This window comes from Hippoglossus stenolepis, chromosome 5 (genome assembly GCF_022539355.2).
Source record: "Hippoglossus stenolepis isolate QCI-W04-F060 chromosome 5, HSTE1.2, whole genome shotgun sequence".
Taxonomy (NCBI): domain Eukaryota; kingdom Metazoa; phylum Chordata; class Actinopteri; order Pleuronectiformes; family Pleuronectidae; genus Hippoglossus; species Hippoglossus stenolepis.
Window position 1 is genome coordinate 28,541,325 of NC_061487.1, and position 18,343 is coordinate 28,559,667.

An 18,343-nucleotide genomic window follows, 5' to 3' on the forward strand; every position below is an offset into this window, starting at 1 on the left:
ACACACACACAAAACCTCAGAGTGCTGATGGTTCTCTTTGATTTATTACTTCACACCGTGTCAGAATAAAAGCAGCTGAACTGGCTGTGATCCGATCCTGTTCTTTCAAAATAAAAGCATCTGAACTGACAGTGATCAGCTCCTGTTCAGACAAAGCAGTGGAATGTGGCTCTTCACAGCTACAGGTCACACATGTGCATCATGTAGCGCTCCAGACTGTCTGTGTGGTACTTGCTGTCACTGTGTTTCCTGACGTGGTCGAGTTTAATCGACCTGGAGCTTCTGGTTAAAGGTGAGTTCTGGTGTCTGGTGTCTGTGTGGAGGCGACAGACGTGGCACCACATCTGATTGCTGTCCGGAGAATAGCAGAGGAACCAGAAAAGGTTGAGCCAGGCCTTCTTGAAGGGAACAGGCCTGCGAGCCTTGCACTGGGACGGGATCACGGTGCCGGAGAGAGAACAGTTGTCGTGTTCATCGTCCTGAGAAGGAGACAGAGAGGCTCCGTCCCTGTGGACACAGAAAGACTCTGACCACTGGTTCATCAGAACATCAGATTTTACACTTGGTGAGGGTGAGGCGAGGAAATCCACACTGGTTAGCTCAGTCTTACAAGTATTAACTAGAATTACTGCACTGCAGTTGTATGCCTCTGCCAACCAGTGCAGTTTTTGTGCACATCTTTCGACATAATTCCTTTTCCAGATTCATATAAAGTCACTGTGAGCTTTGGGTCCAAGTAACAACTGATCAAAAGTTGAAGAAAATCCCTCAGGTCGGTGTTGAGCTCACACCCAAGAGGCCACGGACAGACAACCTGAAAACATTATGCCTCCGGCCACTGGCTGGCGCAGAGGCATAAAAATATCAGCAACATATAGAGATCACAGATTAAAGCTTCACATCAATAGTTCAATCTGTACACAAAAATACTAACACATGAAGTCCCCAGAAAACCAAGCACTGTTCTGGGCGGATGGGAAAACTGATGTTTGTCAAGAAATAGTTCCAGCACAAAAAACAAATCCTGTTTGATCTGAGCATTAACATAAGTGGAACCGTCACTATTGACATCCAACATCCTGGTTGGATGGAGCCAGGGTGCTGCGACCGTCTATATTCTAGGCTGAGCTCATTACACCCTGTCCGCAACTCCAGACATCAGGTTAATATCAGTGATTATGAAGATGGATGACAAGTCTCCACCTCCTCCAATTATCCAGAAATGAAAATTATCTCTAGTTTCCTCAGACTTACACTCAGACTCTTCCTCTCCTGTGTGGTCAGGTTCAGGACTCTGCAGGACCTGGACTGGTTCACATGGAGCCCCACTGAAGACCTGTGAGGTCTGCATGTCCTCCTGTTGTCCTGCCACAGGAGACAACTTCTCCTCCAGAGCAACTGTGAAGAAATCCTAGAAACATGTTTTCATGTCAATTAAAACTTCTACATGTAATTATTATAAACCACAGACTGTATATAAAGACCATCAGTGACTGTATATATAAATGTATATTTATACAGTTTTTATATACTGACTGTATACTACTTTATATTCACAAAATATCATAACAATATCAAAATGTCTGATTGGGGTTTATACAGCATCAGTCACATTTTCACTTATTGATTAATCTGTCAATTGTTCACAATTGAATTTGAACAGTTATGGGTGGTTTGATATTTTTCATGGGATTTGTTGAAGAGAAAAAACATTTTAAACATCACCAGAGCGTTTCTTCCAGAATCAGTAGAGAATTTAAATTAACCAACAACTCCTCCATCACTGGCACAGAAATAAAAAGAAAGGAGAAGAAGATGGAGGCCGTCTTACTCTGAAGCTGACGTCCGTCCTCTTTGCAGCTGGAGGGGGAACCTGATTGGTTTTACTTTCCGCACCGCGAAAATATATCTTATCATCAGTTTCTGCATCAGTCAAAAATAAAACCAATGAAGAAAGTAGGACGCTGTGAGAGCTCACACCTCCATGTCAGAGTTGACCTGCCTCCTCCAGGCGGGGAAGTGGGTCGAGGAGCTTCCTCCCTCGGTGTCAGAGAGCTGTGCTCCGGTTCTTCGAATATGATTCATATTCCACTTTTCCATAATGCTCAATGAAGACTCCTGAACTTGAGAGAAAACATCATTAATCACAATGGAAAACTATATTGGACTAATGACACTGCCCTGAGGAGCACCATTTTCTACCATGTACCTTCTTGATGCTGTCACAACTCTTACTTGAATAAACCAAATGCAAAATCAAATCAACCACAAATCAAATAAAAAGTATCTGATCCAATTGTATATCCTACCTGCTATCATGTTTCATTTAATCAGTAATCCTTCCAAACTATATCATATGACTTTTCTTCATCTAAAAACATCACAGACTCTTTATTAACCTCTTTCCAAACATGTGACCATGGTCCATCTTCCCTCCTATCCACTCGGAAGGTGAGATAAGATTCCTCTGCTTTCATATAAAACACTAATCTTCCTGTATCATCACATTACTGTGATGTCAGTGCTATTGGCCTGTAGTTCCTTGGTTTGATGGATCCTTCCCTGGTTCTTCACTTCCCAAACTGTATGGTACAAACCTAACAGCTTCAGTGATGCTACATACCTAACTGCTTTAACGTAACTGATTTCCTCCTTGGAGATGTTAGCCCAGATCTTTCTATTTCTCTCCTCATTTCTTCCAAAGTGAATGGAGCATCCATTGTACTGTCAGTATCTTCCCTTCTCTCCACAATTCTGGATACTTCCTGATTCCCCTCCTGCTCCGAATCAGGCCCCAAACATCTCCCACAAAAAGATTGACAACGTTGCCTTTTTGCTTTTCATTCTGTTTTCCTAACCCTCGCTCTTGCTTGTTTATACTGAATTAAATTCTGCATAGTTTGAGATCTTTAGAGCTTTATTCCTCTTTCACTACTTGGCCACATTCATCTGTCCACCAAGGAACCACCTTTCTCTTCATTCTTCCTTTACTTCTAGAAATTGGCTGCTTTACAGCATCTAGAATTATTGTTTTAAACTTTTTATCAATAACCTCAACATCTTCATTTAAGTCTATTTGCAATTCTTTGTTTATTGGCGAGTTGCAACCAACATCAAGGTCTTCTTCTTCCTTCCTTCCTAATGAAGTATTCTTCTGCTTACTTTTTAGTTTGGTTTATTGGTGGGTGGCAAAAGTGTTGCCAAATAGTAATTCAAAGGTACATTGAATCAAAGGATAAATGCAGGAAGAGTGACACACTAAATCAGGCTAAATCAAAGAGCATTGGCTAGGTCAAAGGAGAGAGGCTAAAGGTGCAAAGTCAAGGGGGATTGGCTAAAAGACAAAACACCACTCTCCTTTGATGTAGCCGGATTTAGTGCATCTGTCTTTTTGCATTTAGCCTTTAGCCATTGTACCTTAAAGAACATTGTCTTATTTAACAGACACAACAGAGCTTAAAGACCAAGTGAACAACTGCATGTAAAGTCAATATTATTTAATTCCCTGAAGCAACTGTGCAGTGAAACAAGGACTCTCACAAGCATGGCGCACGATTCCTCAGACATAACTGACAGGTCACGTAGACTTTACATGTTCGAGATTGAAGAAACATTGGAACCACAGGAGTCCACGCGAACAGTTCATGAGCAGAAGATCTGCAGTGGCCATCATGAGCTACTAAAGAAGCTGGATGAATATAAGCTCCAGACAGAGAATCTCCAGACAGCGAAAACAACTCTGTTGGCAACAGTGAACAATCTGCAGAGCAAATATAATTCTCTGAGTATCAGGCTGAGTGAATCTCAGACTGAGAATACACAGCTGTCTGAAGACTTGATTAGGGAAAACAAGATCTACACTACGCGAGTGGCTCGCCTTGAAAATCTGACAGACAAAAATGAAAGAGAGATTAAAAGACTGAAGGAAGAGGGGAGCACACTTCAGACCCAATTGGAGGAGGTCCGCAAGGATGGAGATGTGAAAACAAGTGAGGAACTTATCAGGGTGATCGCTTGCAAAGAGAATCTCCAGACAGTGAAAAACACAAATCTGTTGGCAACAGTGAACAATCTGCAGAGCAAATATAATTCTCTGAGTATCAGGCTGAGTGAATCTCAGACTGAGAATACACAGCTGTCTGAAGATCTTCATAGTACGCGAGTAAATGAGAAGGACTTGATTGACAAAAACAAGATCTACACTACGCGAGTGGCTCGCCTTGAAAATCTGACAGACAAAAATGAAAGAGAGATTAAAAGACTGAAGGAAGAGCGGAGCACACTTCAGACCCAATTGGAAAATGTCCTGGAGGCACCAGATGTTGAGGTTGAACAGAAGGCACCAGATGTTGAGGTTGAACAGGAGGCACCAGATGTTGAGGTTGAACAGGAGTCACCAGATGTTGAGGTTGAACAGGAGGCACCAGATGTTGAGGTTGAACAGAAGGCACCAGATGTTGAGGTTGAACAGGAGGCACCAGATGTTGAGGTTGAACAGGAGGCACCAGATGTTGAGGTTGAACAGGAGGCACCAGATGTTGAGGTTGAACAGAGGCACCAGATGTTGAGGTTGAACAGGAGGCACCAGATGTTGAGGTTGAACAGGAGGCACCAGATGTTGAGGTTGAACAGGAGTCACCAGATGTTGAGGTTCCTCAACAGGAGTCTCCAGCTCGGTGGGGTTACTGCTGCATATGGCTACTGACAGTATTTCTGTGTCTTTGCATTGTCGCTGTGTATCTTGCAACGATCCAGTTGGGCAGCCTGGCTTCACAGTGGGACGCGACCTTTGAGCTGACATGGGTCCACGACCACCACCAACCAATTCCCTTCTGAACAAGCACAGCCAGTGTCAGTGTGTAATTCCTGTTCCTCTCTCAAGCTGTTTTCAGACATGACCTCCGGGTAAAATCCAGTGAATAGATATGTTTTCTTTTTGTTTCTTCATGTTCGTGTCATGTGTTAGAAGCTCATCACCCCCCCACTCACTCACAGTGAATCAGTGGAGGATCCTCTGCTGTGTTCACACTTTATACAGGAGCTCAGGAGGAGAAAGAGAAACTGAGTCTCACTCTTTGTGTTCACACATGATCCTCCAGAGAAGATCCAGAGAACTGAGGAGTTCAGGTCTGGAAGCAGGTTGTGTGTCTTTCTCGCCCCCCCCCCCCACACACACACACTTTCTCTCTTCTCTCTCTTCTGCCTTGACATAATGTATGTTGTATTGTGTATGTACAGTAAGGTTTTAGTTTGGGACTTTTGTCTTCTCCTCTTCTTCCGTCTCATCCTTGTCTGTGTGCAGGGGGCGTAGCGTCTGTACTGGGAAAATTAACTAAGTATGGTTGAAACCTATGTTGTAGTTGAAAAGTAAGTTTTATGACCTGTATCTACACATATACAACCTGTCCAAATACTTTATGACCTGAACTGTTTTATGGTCTGAACTGTGTTGACCTGAAAACTGCCACACCCTTTTTATCACTTATTTACTCTCCAAAGAACTGAATGTGTGTCTGCTTATCTCCAAAGGAAACACATGTAAATCAGTTGTTTGTGTTTAGATTCCTCTCTCCTGCGCCTACAGAACCAGTCTGAACTGGTTCTGAGAGACAGCCTTAGTCCTCCTATACAAGATCCTTGCATTTGACTGTCCTGCGTCTTCACTCTGAGATCCCTGTGACTCTCTGTGTTGATCCTTTCTGCAGAAAGCCCCGATTAAAATACACAGAGACAAATTTGGTGTTTCCAGCCTCTTGTATTTCCAGATTTCCATCACACGTCCAACCACAAAACGTGTACCAATAAAATGTTATTAAATTGATTAAATTGTACCTGAAGTTCTTATACATTAATTCCAATTTGTACCCACTATGTTAAAAAACTGTTCTTTTAGCACTTTGAATCTACCTCTCAAGAAATAATTATGCAATGCAAAAAGTAAGTAAAAAAAGGTATTAAAAGGGAAGCAATTCAGAGAAAGTAAAAAGAAAGTATACCAATAAATAAATAAATTGTGTCTGGGAGGTCCAGTCTCTGGTTCATCAGGATTCCTGCTACAATTGCAACATGAAGACAAAAGAACACTCCAAGCAACTCAGAGGAGTCAGGAGACGGCTACAAAAAGATTTCCAACTCACTGGACATCCCACAGAGTTCAGTTAATTCCATCATTAAGAAATGGAAGGAGTATGGCACTTGTTTAAATCTGCCTAGAGCTGGCCGTCCTCACAAACTGAGTGACCGGGCCAGAAGAAGACTGGTGAGGGAGACCACCAAGACACCTACGACCACTCTGAAGGAGGTAAAAGCTTCAGTGGCTCAGATGGGAGAGACTGTACATACAACTGTTGCCTGGGTTCTTCACCAGTCGAAGCTGTGTGGAAGAGTGGCAAAGAGAAAGCCACTGTTGAAAAAAGCTCATATGAAATCTCGCCTGGAATTCGCCCAAAGGCACGTGGGAGACTCCAAGGTCAATTGGAAGAAGGTTCTTTGGTCTGATGAGACAGAAATGGAGCTTTTTGGCCATCAGACGAGACGCTATGTTTGGCGAACACCAAACACTGCACATCACCACAAACACACCATCTCCACCGTGAAGCATGGTGGTGGCAGCATCGTGCTCTGGGATGCTTCTCAGCAGCAGGCCCTGGAAGGCTTGGAAAGGTACAGGGGAACATGAATGCAGAAAAATATCGCCAAATCCTGGAGGATAATCTGACTCAGTCTGCAAGAGAACTACGACTTGGGAGAAGATTTATTTTCCAGCAAGAAAACGACCCCAAGCATACAGCAAAAGCTACACAGAAACGGTTCAAAGACAAGAACGGAGACAAACTGCAGTGTCCAGATGTGCCCGCCTGATTGAGACATATCCACAGACTCAGTGCATCTACCAATACTGACCTGAAGGGGGGGGATATTTATGCAATCATTTACTTTACCTTATATATTTTTAATTGACATTATTTTGTAAAAATCTGTTTTCACTTTGATATTAAAGAGTTTTTTTTTTACTATTTCATGTATAAAAGCAACAAAAGGGTGAAACATCCAAGGGGGGTGAATACTTTTTATAGGCATTGTATTTGGCAAGGCCTTCCCAGAGTCTTCAGACTCTGCATCATCCGGAGAGGATGTGGGTTCTCCTTCCAAGGCTCTAGATGACACAGTCTGGAACAAGCCCTGCTTTCCTTTCCTGAGTTGCCGAATGGTTTGCCAGAACTTCTTTTAGGCCAACCGCAAGTCCTTCTCCATGGCCTCCCCAAACTCCTCCCACATCGAGGAGGTGTGTCCACAAGGAAACCTTTAAGTATCATCACTCCCACCTGGTGCCCATCACCCTGGGCAACTCCGGAAAAGGAAAGTCCAGCCTCCCTCCAGGAGTTTCGTTACAGAGCCCACGGGCGATGGGTTATACTACCCAGGTTCGCAGGGGAAAAAAAAAATGGCGTTCAAATAGGTAAAAACTTCATACATATCGAAATAATTGTGACCGTGGAGGAATACAAAGAATGAGAAAAAAGCAGTGTGAAAACATTTCTCACCATTTTGTCTCTTACCCCTCGAAAATGTGGTCTGGAAAACTTGGCTCACTGGAAATGATACCGTCCCTTTAAAACACCTTCACCTGGATTGTTCTGACACATTGTTTAAAATTAAGTTCTGCACACACAAAAAGTTCCGTATGTGCAGATTCAGAACATGTGGTGATGCAAAGGGCCCACAATGAAAATTCTTTTACATTTACTGCACACGTATATAATAATAAAAATGTTATATGTTAATGTATGAACTTTCATCACATCAACTATCGCCCACTTCAGATTTCCAGTGTTTCTGGATTTGAGACAACAGGTCCCTGGATGAGTGACCATCCTTTCAAATGTAAAAAGAATGGTGTGAAATATAACTGCAGTTCAAAGATTGTTCAGGTAACACAACAGACGACACATGCTGCTTTTCACAATTTATTAACAAAATGATAAAATAAATAAATACAAATTGATCAAATGCTCCTAATATCAACTCCTCCCCATGTTCCCTACAGTATTTCCTAAACACTGCATACAAAGAATTCATCACAGAAGAGGCTCAATACAGAGGTAAGAATCCCACCAGACCAGTCACAATGTCAGGCCAACAGAAGACACATCTGGAACAGAAGTCAAAAAAATAAACACATTCCTTTCCAAAATCATTATGAAAAAATACAAACAATTATACAAATATTCAGATTGTGTAATTACCAATTTACACATTATTCAGCACACCAGGTGAACTTTTCTTTATTCATATCGCTACAATGCATCTCACCATATGGAAGATAAAAAAAGACTTTTTTGTTTTGTTTTTTTGCACTCAACACACCCCCGATGGAATCAGCCGTGGATGAGGTAAGAAGCTTCAGGTGAACAGTTGGGTCCGGACAGGATGGATGCTGAGCGGTAACAATGGACCGATGTCATGTATCGACAAAATACTAGAAGGCCACAATCATGAATTGATCGTTTTAAAACTGAAAGGAGCGGATGCGGGGCGAACCACTTCACAGGATGCTTCTAGAACAATCCACCACACAGGGAACTGGAGAAGAACGTCTTCAATGCATAAATGATTTCCTCGGACACAAAGTGAGCAGCTCTCAGACACGCGACTCTTTTCACACCTCTGTGAATGACGCAGAAATGTTTTTCCTAATGATATGCATCGACTACATAAAAGGATTCCAAACACAAATGTACTCTCGCAGTGTTCTTTGGATAAATTCACCTTTTAGAACTCAACTCAATAAAAACCAAGACTTTTCTCTAGAAGAGGACGATGACACAATTTAGACATTAAGACTTGATCCACCCCACTGGGATCCCAACATTCAGCATGGTGCATTAGCCAAGTTAAAACTAAAATCTAAACGAAGGAGCTAAAACCTTTTCAGCTCCGTCCATAAAACACGCCTTCAGGAAGAAGCGTTTCCATGCTAACGTGGATGGCTACCGCACTGTCGGCATCAGGATACCAGAATGTTCAAAGAAATTAAAAGGTGACTTCAGTTTCACATAAAACTTAAAAAACCAAACGAAATGCATATTAAAAAGGTTTGACAAATCTTGTATAAAAATTTGCATAAGAAGGCATGCGTTCCACTGGACTGAGAGGACAGATGTTGCTAATTGGGTCCAAGTCCGCCCGTCGTCAGGGAGCAGGTTGGTTTGTTCCACACAGGCTCCGGCTCATCACATGACCTGATTCAGCAAACTCACCCCTCCTCCAGAAACAGAAGAAGAATCACAGCACAGAGGGAACGATGAACGACTCCAAACAAAAACAACACGAGCTCCAGAGTCCAGACAGATGCGACGTCTACGAACCTGCAGCCAGATTCACGACTGCACTTTGTGTCGCTGCCGGATCCCATTCTCACTCCCATAATAATACTGGTCAAACCAAAAGTGCATCACAGAACAACTGGCTGCCAACAAAGTGAGATCTCAACATCAACGATTCTTCTTTGGAGCGTTTCATTGACTGGCGACGACCAGATTTTCACCAAACAACCTCTGACCTTCGCCAGCGTCTGCACCGTTTTTTCCCCCAAATGTAAAAGTTGAATCACGTAAAAAGGAAATCAAACACATTTAAGGCAACTCCTATATTAAACAACAACAAAACACTATGTGGTCAATCTAAACAGCATAACATGAAATGTAGTTTCAACTTGCATTGACTACTGGCAGCCTGAGGCGAAGGGACCGGGTTCGTGCTCCGGAGTTTTGGGGGAGCGCGGTGGGACGGACCGGGGGAGGGCGGGGGGGCTGGTAAGGTTCTACAAGTCACAGTGCAAGTCAAGAGACAAATATTATCTGCTGTTTGAAGAAAGGCACTCGAGGTACCTACTGTACAGAGGGAGAGGTCCAGTTAGTCTGGGACGGGTTTGGGCTTTTAAACTAAACCTGTTGAGTGTGAAGAGACGACTACTCTGCTCCATCCGTCAGGGAACACAGGAAAACATGTGGACATCCACCCGACAACAAACAACACGTGGATATTCAAAGGGAACTGGGGACAGTGTTAGTTGCCATTTTCTAATTGACTTGCATCTCTGTCCAGTCTTTTCCTTCCATGTTCCAATGGCTGAAGTCTTCAGGGACAAGTCCCATGTGTCAGACATGTGGAAACGTGACAGATTGTTTCTGGGACCTTGTGGATGAAGGCAGGTTTCAGATATGTGGACAGTCCGTGTGATATGAAGAGACACACCTGTAACGGTGGATGTTGTAGTCGCCCAACAACGTATTCACTCCTTCAATTACACACACACACACACACACACTTTGATTAATAATCAAATCATTATTTTACGAGTAGCATCGTTATTTAGTAGGAATTTAAATCTGCCAGGAGGTTCAAACAAGAGGCTACAGTCATGCTAGCAGCTCTGAAAATGAGTACTAACATAAGCATGCTAATGTGCTAACTACGATAATGCTATCACACAGGTACAATGTTTACCATGTTCATTATCTTAGTTTAGATTGTTAGCACACTAACATTAGCTCTTTAGCAGTAAACAGTGTGGAGCAAAGGCTGATGGGAACGTCATCGATTCTGCAGGGATTTGAATATAATGTGAAGAGGATCACCAGAGTCAGAGTTCATCCTGAGGGGAGCACCACATTTCATCAATATCCAGTCAACAGCTGATAAAAGACCATGAAAACCAAACATGTGAGGAGGAAAAGCCAGAGGATGAACAGGGTAAATATCCTCTGAGGAACATGAACATCAAGATATTTCATAGGATGGACACGAAACGAAAACTTTGACCTTGGAATCAGCAAAAACAACAACACTGGCAGTAATAGAGATAATGCTGCTAGCGTGACAAAGAAATCAATCAAATTTTTTTACATTTTGTGATGATCTTGGTTGAACCATGAAAACTCGGGAGTTAATGCGTTTTTGGACGACTTAAAATTAGGTAAAAAAAAACTGAATCCCAAATTGCAACATGTTCCAGCACAACCAGAGGCTCCATTAACGAACAGACCAGTTTGTTAATGCCCCGAACTCAACAAGAAGCCAGACGTAATGAGAAGTTCACCAAAGAAACAGACAACGCCAACAAATAACAGCATCACGTGTCAGCCCCGACATGCTCCAGAAAGAAACTGTGTGTGTGTGTGTGGGGGTTCCTACACTGAAGCCCGGACACTCCCCCTGGAAATATCAACTACACTTGAGCCTTAATGTCAGACAGAGGTTTGTATTTCCTCCTAGAAAAATATTGGCAATGTGGGGATAAGTCACATCACAACAAAGAGATGCATACTCTGTTTAACTCGATATCAACATACAAAAAGCTCTTCAGCACTTCTTTGTAATGCAGCAAGCTTGTGCTTTAATCTCAGGATTTGTGGTATCTTCCATCTGGAGGAGCAGGTTCATACAACAAATCCCTCCAAGGAAAAAAGTTCCTCAATGTTATTGTCTGATAAGCTCTCCTGTCTCGATCTGGGGACTTCCAATTTCTGAAGCAGTTATATCTTACAATGCCAATGATTTGATCGTTCAATACAGTAAGTGGACTTGTCCCTGCTGATTTTGGCAGTTCAGGATTCAACAGAAATGTACAATGCAAAGATCATCACTTCAAAAAGAGGATTTCTTTTTGTGTTGATGATGCCAGTCCAGCAGGTTCAGGAACAAAAAGCACTTATTTCTGAAGACTAGGAAGACCTGAATATCTTTTCCTATAAAAAAGAAACACAGCCCAGATATAGTTTGTGTGTGTTGACATTGCAATATTGCAATTTCACATTTAGTGCTCACAGTTGACACACTTGACTCACGAATGAAAACTCAATCACTACACTTGACCGACACCACTGAAAACATCTGTTCGGCTACTGCGCCTGTTCGTCCTCGTACCTGCTGAACTCGACGCTCAGCGTCTTTCTGCCTGAGCTCAGGTGGGGGGTGATGGGGGGGTGGGGGGAGATGGAGAAGTCATTGGTCAACTGGGGCAGAGCTTCAGTTATTGGGTTGTTAAGGATTCAGAAGGTCAAATTTGGTTGTTGGCAAATTGGGGAAGGTAAGTTTGGGTCTTTGTCACCAGAGGAAGGTCCAGGGGAATGAATGTGGTTTCAATCATGAGCAGATTTGTAAATTAGGTAAATCTCTAACCTCGGCCACACTTTCCCAGTGAAGACATTGGGGTTCTGTGTCGGCCTTCCCAGAGACTTCTTCAAATCTGGATTTACAGAATTAACTTAAACCGGTAATCCAACAAAGTATTCAGACTAAACAACTGAGCAGGATCGAGGTCTTCAGAAGGGACCCTGTTGTTGGACTGTTGAAGTGTGCTTACGACTCACTGGATTAGGGTGGAGGGGCTCAAAAGGTGACACTGGATAACTGGTGCTCAGGGAAAGTAAGTTTGGGTTTTGGCATCGTTCTCTTTAATCACGACAGGTTTTTCACTGGTCACCTTGATTGCTCGAGGACTGGGAAAGGTAAGTTGGAGTCATCAGGAGAAGTTTACTGCTATTGGCCGATAATGTTTTTTGTTGCCTGTTGATGGTTTAAGGGATACGGTTGAGGTTAATAAAGAAGCTTTAGAGCTGGAGGTTCAGGGGTTTAGGTTTGTGGGATTGCAGAAGTTCATTGGGACGAGGGGATGAACAGGTTCTCTTTTCTGAACTCTATCACAACACTGCTTTTTAGACCAGTAACCCCAGATGTTAGGTTCTGTGTTCTTGGTTCTTTGTACCCATGTGAACTCATCTCCCCACCGCACAAGACAACTCAGGGGCCACTATCACAGGCACGCACTGGTGCGATGATGTATTAAATCTGCCTTTGAGCATTCCCACCACTTGCGTCTATCACTAATTGGCATGATGACACTAGTACGTAGATCTTTATGTACCGCAGCTCTGTGGCCCACAGCCTACGCCTCCCTAGAGCCATGTGACGTGGGCTGTATATCTACCATTGACACAGTCTGACAATACAATGCAAACAAACAACATTTATACAGATTGGCAACTTCAGGGCACCATATGGTGCAAGCAAAAGTCTTTTTTTAATATATATGTTTGAATTCCCGCAACTCAAGAGACATAGAATTACTTTTTATTGTCCAAACTGCTGACAAGAGCTGGCAAAGAATGCTGGGAGGGTTCTGAGGTTTTGCTGTTGTTGGTGTTGCTGCCGTCACTGTCAGCGATCTCCTCCTGTTTCTTCTCCACCGCTGTTTCTGGAGGGTTCACGGCAGACATCTTGTTCTCAGAGTTGGCGGTGGCGTTGGTGGTGCAGTCTCCTGCAGGGTTGTGGTCAGGGCAGGCTGACTCAGCTGTACCGTTGGTGGTGGCAACCGCTAAAACCGTCGAGGTGACAGGATTGTCAACCACCGGAGCCGTCTCAGACTTGGCCATGACCTCCGAATGTGGACCAGTCCCTGTGTTACCTCCTCCTTCTCCCCCTGGTCCTACACCAGGCCCTATCTTACCCCCTGATCCTACACCGAGGCTGGTATCCGCTGCTAGGACTGTGCTGTCTTCCGGGATGGGCTGGTTGTCAGGGACTCCTCCCACTGCTGCTGTCTGGTTGCTGCCAGTGGCTCCGTTCTGCTCTTGTTTGTCATTTCCGTTGGTGTTGCTGTTTGTCGAGGAGCTTACAGCCTTAACTTTCTCTACAGAGTTGGCTTCTGGAGCAGCTTCAGAGCCAAGTGCACGTTCAGAACTGTCCTGGACTATGGCACTGGTGGCTTTACCCTCTGTCTCTGCCAAAGCTTTGTTGAAGTTGAATGCTTGGATGAGGCGAATTAGGTGTTTGACTTTGTCCAGGGAAACCTGCATCTCCTTTTGACGAGACAGGATGGTGTTTTTGGTCTCCATGCATTTCTGATGGAAGAGGGACAACAGCACTTGATTTAATGTCACAAGCCAGATGTTATTTTAGCAGACACGCAGCAGACACGCAGCAGTCACGCAGCAGTCACGCAGCAGACACGGATCAGACACGCACAGAAACGCGCAGACACGGATCAGACACGCAGCAGTCACGCAGCAGACACGCAGCAGACACGTATCGAACCCGGATCAGACACGCAGCAGACACGCAGCAGACGCGGATCAGAACACGCAGCAGACACGTATCGAACCGCGCAGCAGAACGCGCAGCAGTCACGCAGCAGTCACGGATCAGACACGCAGCAGTCACGCAGCAGACACGGATCAGACACGCAGCAGTCACGCAGCAGTCACGCAGCAGACACGGATCAGTCACGCAGCAGACACGGATCAGACACGGAGCAGTCACGCAGCAGTCACGCAGCAGACACGCAGCAGACACGGATCAGTCACGCAGCATTCACGCAGCAGTCACGCAGCAGACACGGATCAGTCACGCAGCAGACACGCAGCAGACACGCAGCATTCACGCAGCAGTCACGCAGCAGACGGATCAGTCACGCAGCAGTCACGCAGCAGACACGGATCAGTCACGGATCAGACACGCAGCAGACACGCAGCAGTCACGCAGCAGACACGGATCAGTCACGCAGCATTCACGCAGCAGTCACGCAGCAGACGCGGATCAGTCACGCAGCAGTCACGCAGCAGACGGATCAGTCACGCAGCAGACACGCAGCAGAACCGCAGCAGACACGGATCAGACACGCCCAGAACCGCTGCAGACACGCCGCGAACACGGATCAGTCACGCAGCAGACACGCAGCAGACACGCAGCAGACACGGATCAGACCACGCAGCAGACCGCGCTGCAGAACCGCAGAAGACACGGATCAGCCACGCAGCAGACACGGATCGAACACGGATCAGTCACGCAGCATTCACGCAGCAGTCACGCAGCAGACCGCGGATCAATCCGCGCAGCATTCACGCAGCAGTCACGCAGCAGTCACGCAGCAGACACGGATCAGTCACGCAGCAGACACGCAGCAGTCACGCAGCAGACACGGATCAGTCACGCAGCAGACACGCAGCAGACGCGCAGCAGAACGCGGATCGGTACGCTGCAGACACGCAGCAGAACACGCAGCAGACACGGATCAGTCACGCGGCAGACAGCAGTCACGCAGCAGTCACGCAGCAGACACGGATCAGTCACGCAGCAGACACGCATAGCGATCACGCAGCAGACACGCAGCAGACACGGATCAGTCACGCAGCAGTCACGCAGCAGACACGGATCAGTCACGCAGCGAACGCGGATCAGTCACGCCCGAACACGCAGCAGACACGGATCAGTCACGCAGCAGGCCGCGGATCAGTCACGCAGCTGAACCGCGCAGCAGACACGCAGCAGACACGCATCAGACACGCAGCAGACACGCAGCAGACACGCAGCAGACGCGGATCAGACACGCAGCAGACACGGATCAGACACGCAGCAGACACGCAGCAGACACGCAGCAGACACGCAGCAGACACGCAGCAGACACGGATCAGACACGCAGCAGACACGCAGCAGACACGGATCAGACACGCAGCAGTCACGCAGCAGACACGTTTTTTCCATTTTCACATTTTACTCTTGTTCACGGTTCAGAGCTTTGAGATTTGTCATGTGTTTATTTCTGCTTACCTTGGTTTAGTGACATTTCTGTTTTGAGCGCTGTTCATCTCTGAAGTTACTGAACCTGCTGCTTTCGATTTTTTAACAAATGTTGACGCTGTGCTGCTGCCTTTCATGGGGTTATGAAGACAAGATCTCTTTTCTTCTCTTATCTATACCAGGGGCTTAACACTTGTTTATAAATCTGCTGCCAACAATCATTTCAAGGAGCAAACGTAACGTCCAGAAGCAACATGAGTGTATTTGTGCAGGAGACAGAGTTGATGTGAGATGAGACTCTGGGCTCAGTAGAGAGGTTTATCTTGAATTCTGGTTCTAAAACAGACCCGGCTGTTGGAACAGAGTCAGAGGACACCTCTGGTCTTTGTGTTGCTGCTCTGTTTGACGTCTCTCTTACCGTTATGGAGTTGCTGAGCTGTTTGACTCTCTGTTCCAGCTGCTCCCGCTCCACTTTCAGTTCAGAACTCCACTTCATCAGTTTCAGTTTCTCCTCTTCTTTAGCTGAAACAGGCAGTGATAGAAGAAAGCAGTTAACGTCACTGTGTCTGTCGCAGATGTTTTAGGACGAAAAGAATCTGTGGTCACCTTCTTTGTAAGCGATGTAGGAATGAACGATAGCCAGAGTTCCAGGCCAGGGAATGGCTTCTTCTTTTTTCAGGATCTGAACAGAAAAGCTCTGAGTTGTAACAGAGGCTAAAACTTGGAAAAGATTTTAGGAAGATAAAATTTGCACCACCCTGTGGTGAGGCTGAGGAGGGACAAGCAATGGGGTGGATGGATGTGAAATGCAATTCTTCACTGACACAATGAATGAGACAGGAGTACAAAAAAACAATACTGCATTATGTACATGCTTACAAAGGATTGAACAGTCGTAAAGTACAGCTACTGGCCCTGATCGGCCATGTCTGGACTGCACTACCCCCGTCCCCCTGTCTCAGGATCAGTTTCGGCTGCTGCGGTTACCTGATCTTGGCATTTTGGACAGATCCACATGCCTTTAGGAATGGTTTTCAGGGGTGGATCCAGGCAGTCCAGGTGATAAACACGAGAACACGTGTCGCACATGAGCAACTGGCCACTGCGTCTGCACACAGTGCAGAAATCCTCATGGATGTCTCCCTGTGAGGAAGAATTGGACCAATCAGTTTCCCCGCTCAACTGAGCCCCACCGACCATCTGTGGAGAGGCAAGGCAGGGGGAGGCGCCGTGATCTGGTTTAGTTTACAGTCAGCCTTGATGTCTAATGGACATGGTGTGTTCATTTACTGAGCCCACAGAGAAGTTACTTGACATTTGGGGGTTAGGATGTGTTCTGAGTTATTAATAGTTATTAATGAGGACACTGTTCACTTTGTAAGACTGAGTCAAAGTAAAAAATCAACTTATGACTGATGATTATCACATGGACACAACAAACTCATGGTATGTTTGTGGAGGTCTCAGGTGCAAATGACTGACAGAGCTACTGGGCCAATAGGATTGTGTGTGATGGGGTGTCCAACCCTCTGAGCTGTCCGTCTCCCCCATCGTTACTTACATCCCCAGAGCTGGGGCTGGGCAGGGGGAGGGGATGGACGGGGCTGGAGGGGGAGGTCGGAGTGAGGCTGCCCAGCTCCGGGACGCTGCTGTATTTGGGTGGGCGACCTGGGTGAAATGAGACAGACAACAAAGACGGAAAACAAAGAAAAAAAGAAAGATGGAGAGGGGGAAAAAACAAAAACAGTCTGTATGACATACCTTGGAAAGGGAGTCTTCGTTGGCTAGCATGAGCCAGGGGAGCAGTAAGGGAGGAAGAGGGGGAAGAGGAGTCAGAAGCACAGACAGCAGTGTTAGTGCAGGAGACTGGCTCCATGCAAGCAGAAGCCGTGCACGAGTATAAACCTACTGAAGTCGTCTGTGAAGCACTCAACAAATGGACTTGTGTCAGATGTTAACACGTTTAATTCATTATAGGCTGGGATGTTAGAGACCACCTTCATCGCTACACGGGCCACGTTATACCACGACCCCCCCACTGACAGAAGAAGTCCAGCTTAAATGTAATTCAGTTTCAATTAAAGAGCAATTTAAACCTGCTACACGTCAATGCTAGCAGCAGCTAACGTCATCCACGTCTACAGACCTCACACGGAGGAAAGGGACATCAGTGCTTTTTGAGACTGGACTTGATCAAAAAGATTTTCTCGGGATGTTTCTCTGTATTTTTCAGTCTTTCACCTGCTCATCAGGAATTTCTGTTACAGCCGTGATTCTTGAAGAGATGATTCATTCTGTCATCGAGACACTTTCAACCCGTCCAAACACGCGTTTACAGAGTGAGACAATGACAGGAGCATAAACGCGACAACGAGTCCCAACGGTCCATTTTACCTGAATGTACGACAGTTAACAGCTCACCATCAGTCGTCTACTGACAATGTGATTTTATCTTTTCTACCTGAAAGCAGCAGCTTGGTTACAGTGAGTCTGATGTTTAGTGTGAACATGAGAAAGTTTCCTCCTTCTCTCCCTGAACGTCTGTTCTCTGTGACTCTGCTGAGTGGGTTCCATCTCCTGTGAGAAGAACTGACTGAGAGTCAGCTTCAACTGTCACAACCAGCTCCAGGTGAAGAGTGAAGCTGAACTGAGATCAGTTAAAAACACTCTGAAGTTATTAAAAACCAGAGTTTATCTCCAAGATTCAGCAGGAAACTTTGAAATATGAAGAATTCTGAACAGAGTTTGGTGGATTTGTTACAGC

At 45.3% G+C, this 18,343-nt stretch overlaps 1 protein-coding gene across 6 annotated transcripts in view; it reads right to left on the reverse strand.

Moving 5' to 3' along the window:
* Positions 1 to 7,954: 7,954 nt before the first annotated feature.
* Positions 7,955 to 18,343, reverse strand: part of phf21ab (PHD finger protein 21Ab) — a 28,721-nt gene continuing 18,332 nt past the window's right edge. For 4 of the 6 annotated variants that reach the window (XM_035156693.2, XM_047339863.1, XM_047339862.1 and 1 more), the window contains 5 exons: positions 17,141 to 17,247; positions 16,567 to 16,722; positions 16,186 to 16,261; positions 15,998 to 16,101; positions 7,955 to 13,904 (listed from right to left, as the gene is read on the reverse strand). In XM_035156693.2, the coding sequence (XP_035012584.2) occupies positions 13,128 to 13,904; positions 15,998 to 16,101; positions 16,186 to 16,261; positions 16,567 to 16,722; positions 17,141 to 17,247 (1,220 nt within the window). In that variant the 3' untranslated portion in view covers positions 7,955 to 13,127. Of the gene's footprint in view, positions 13,905 to 15,997; positions 16,102 to 16,185; positions 16,262 to 16,566; positions 16,723 to 17,140; positions 17,248 to 17,340; positions 17,364 to 18,343 lie in introns of all 6 variants that reach the window. The other 2 variants (XM_035156696.2, XM_035156697.2) reach the window with 2 other exon arrangements.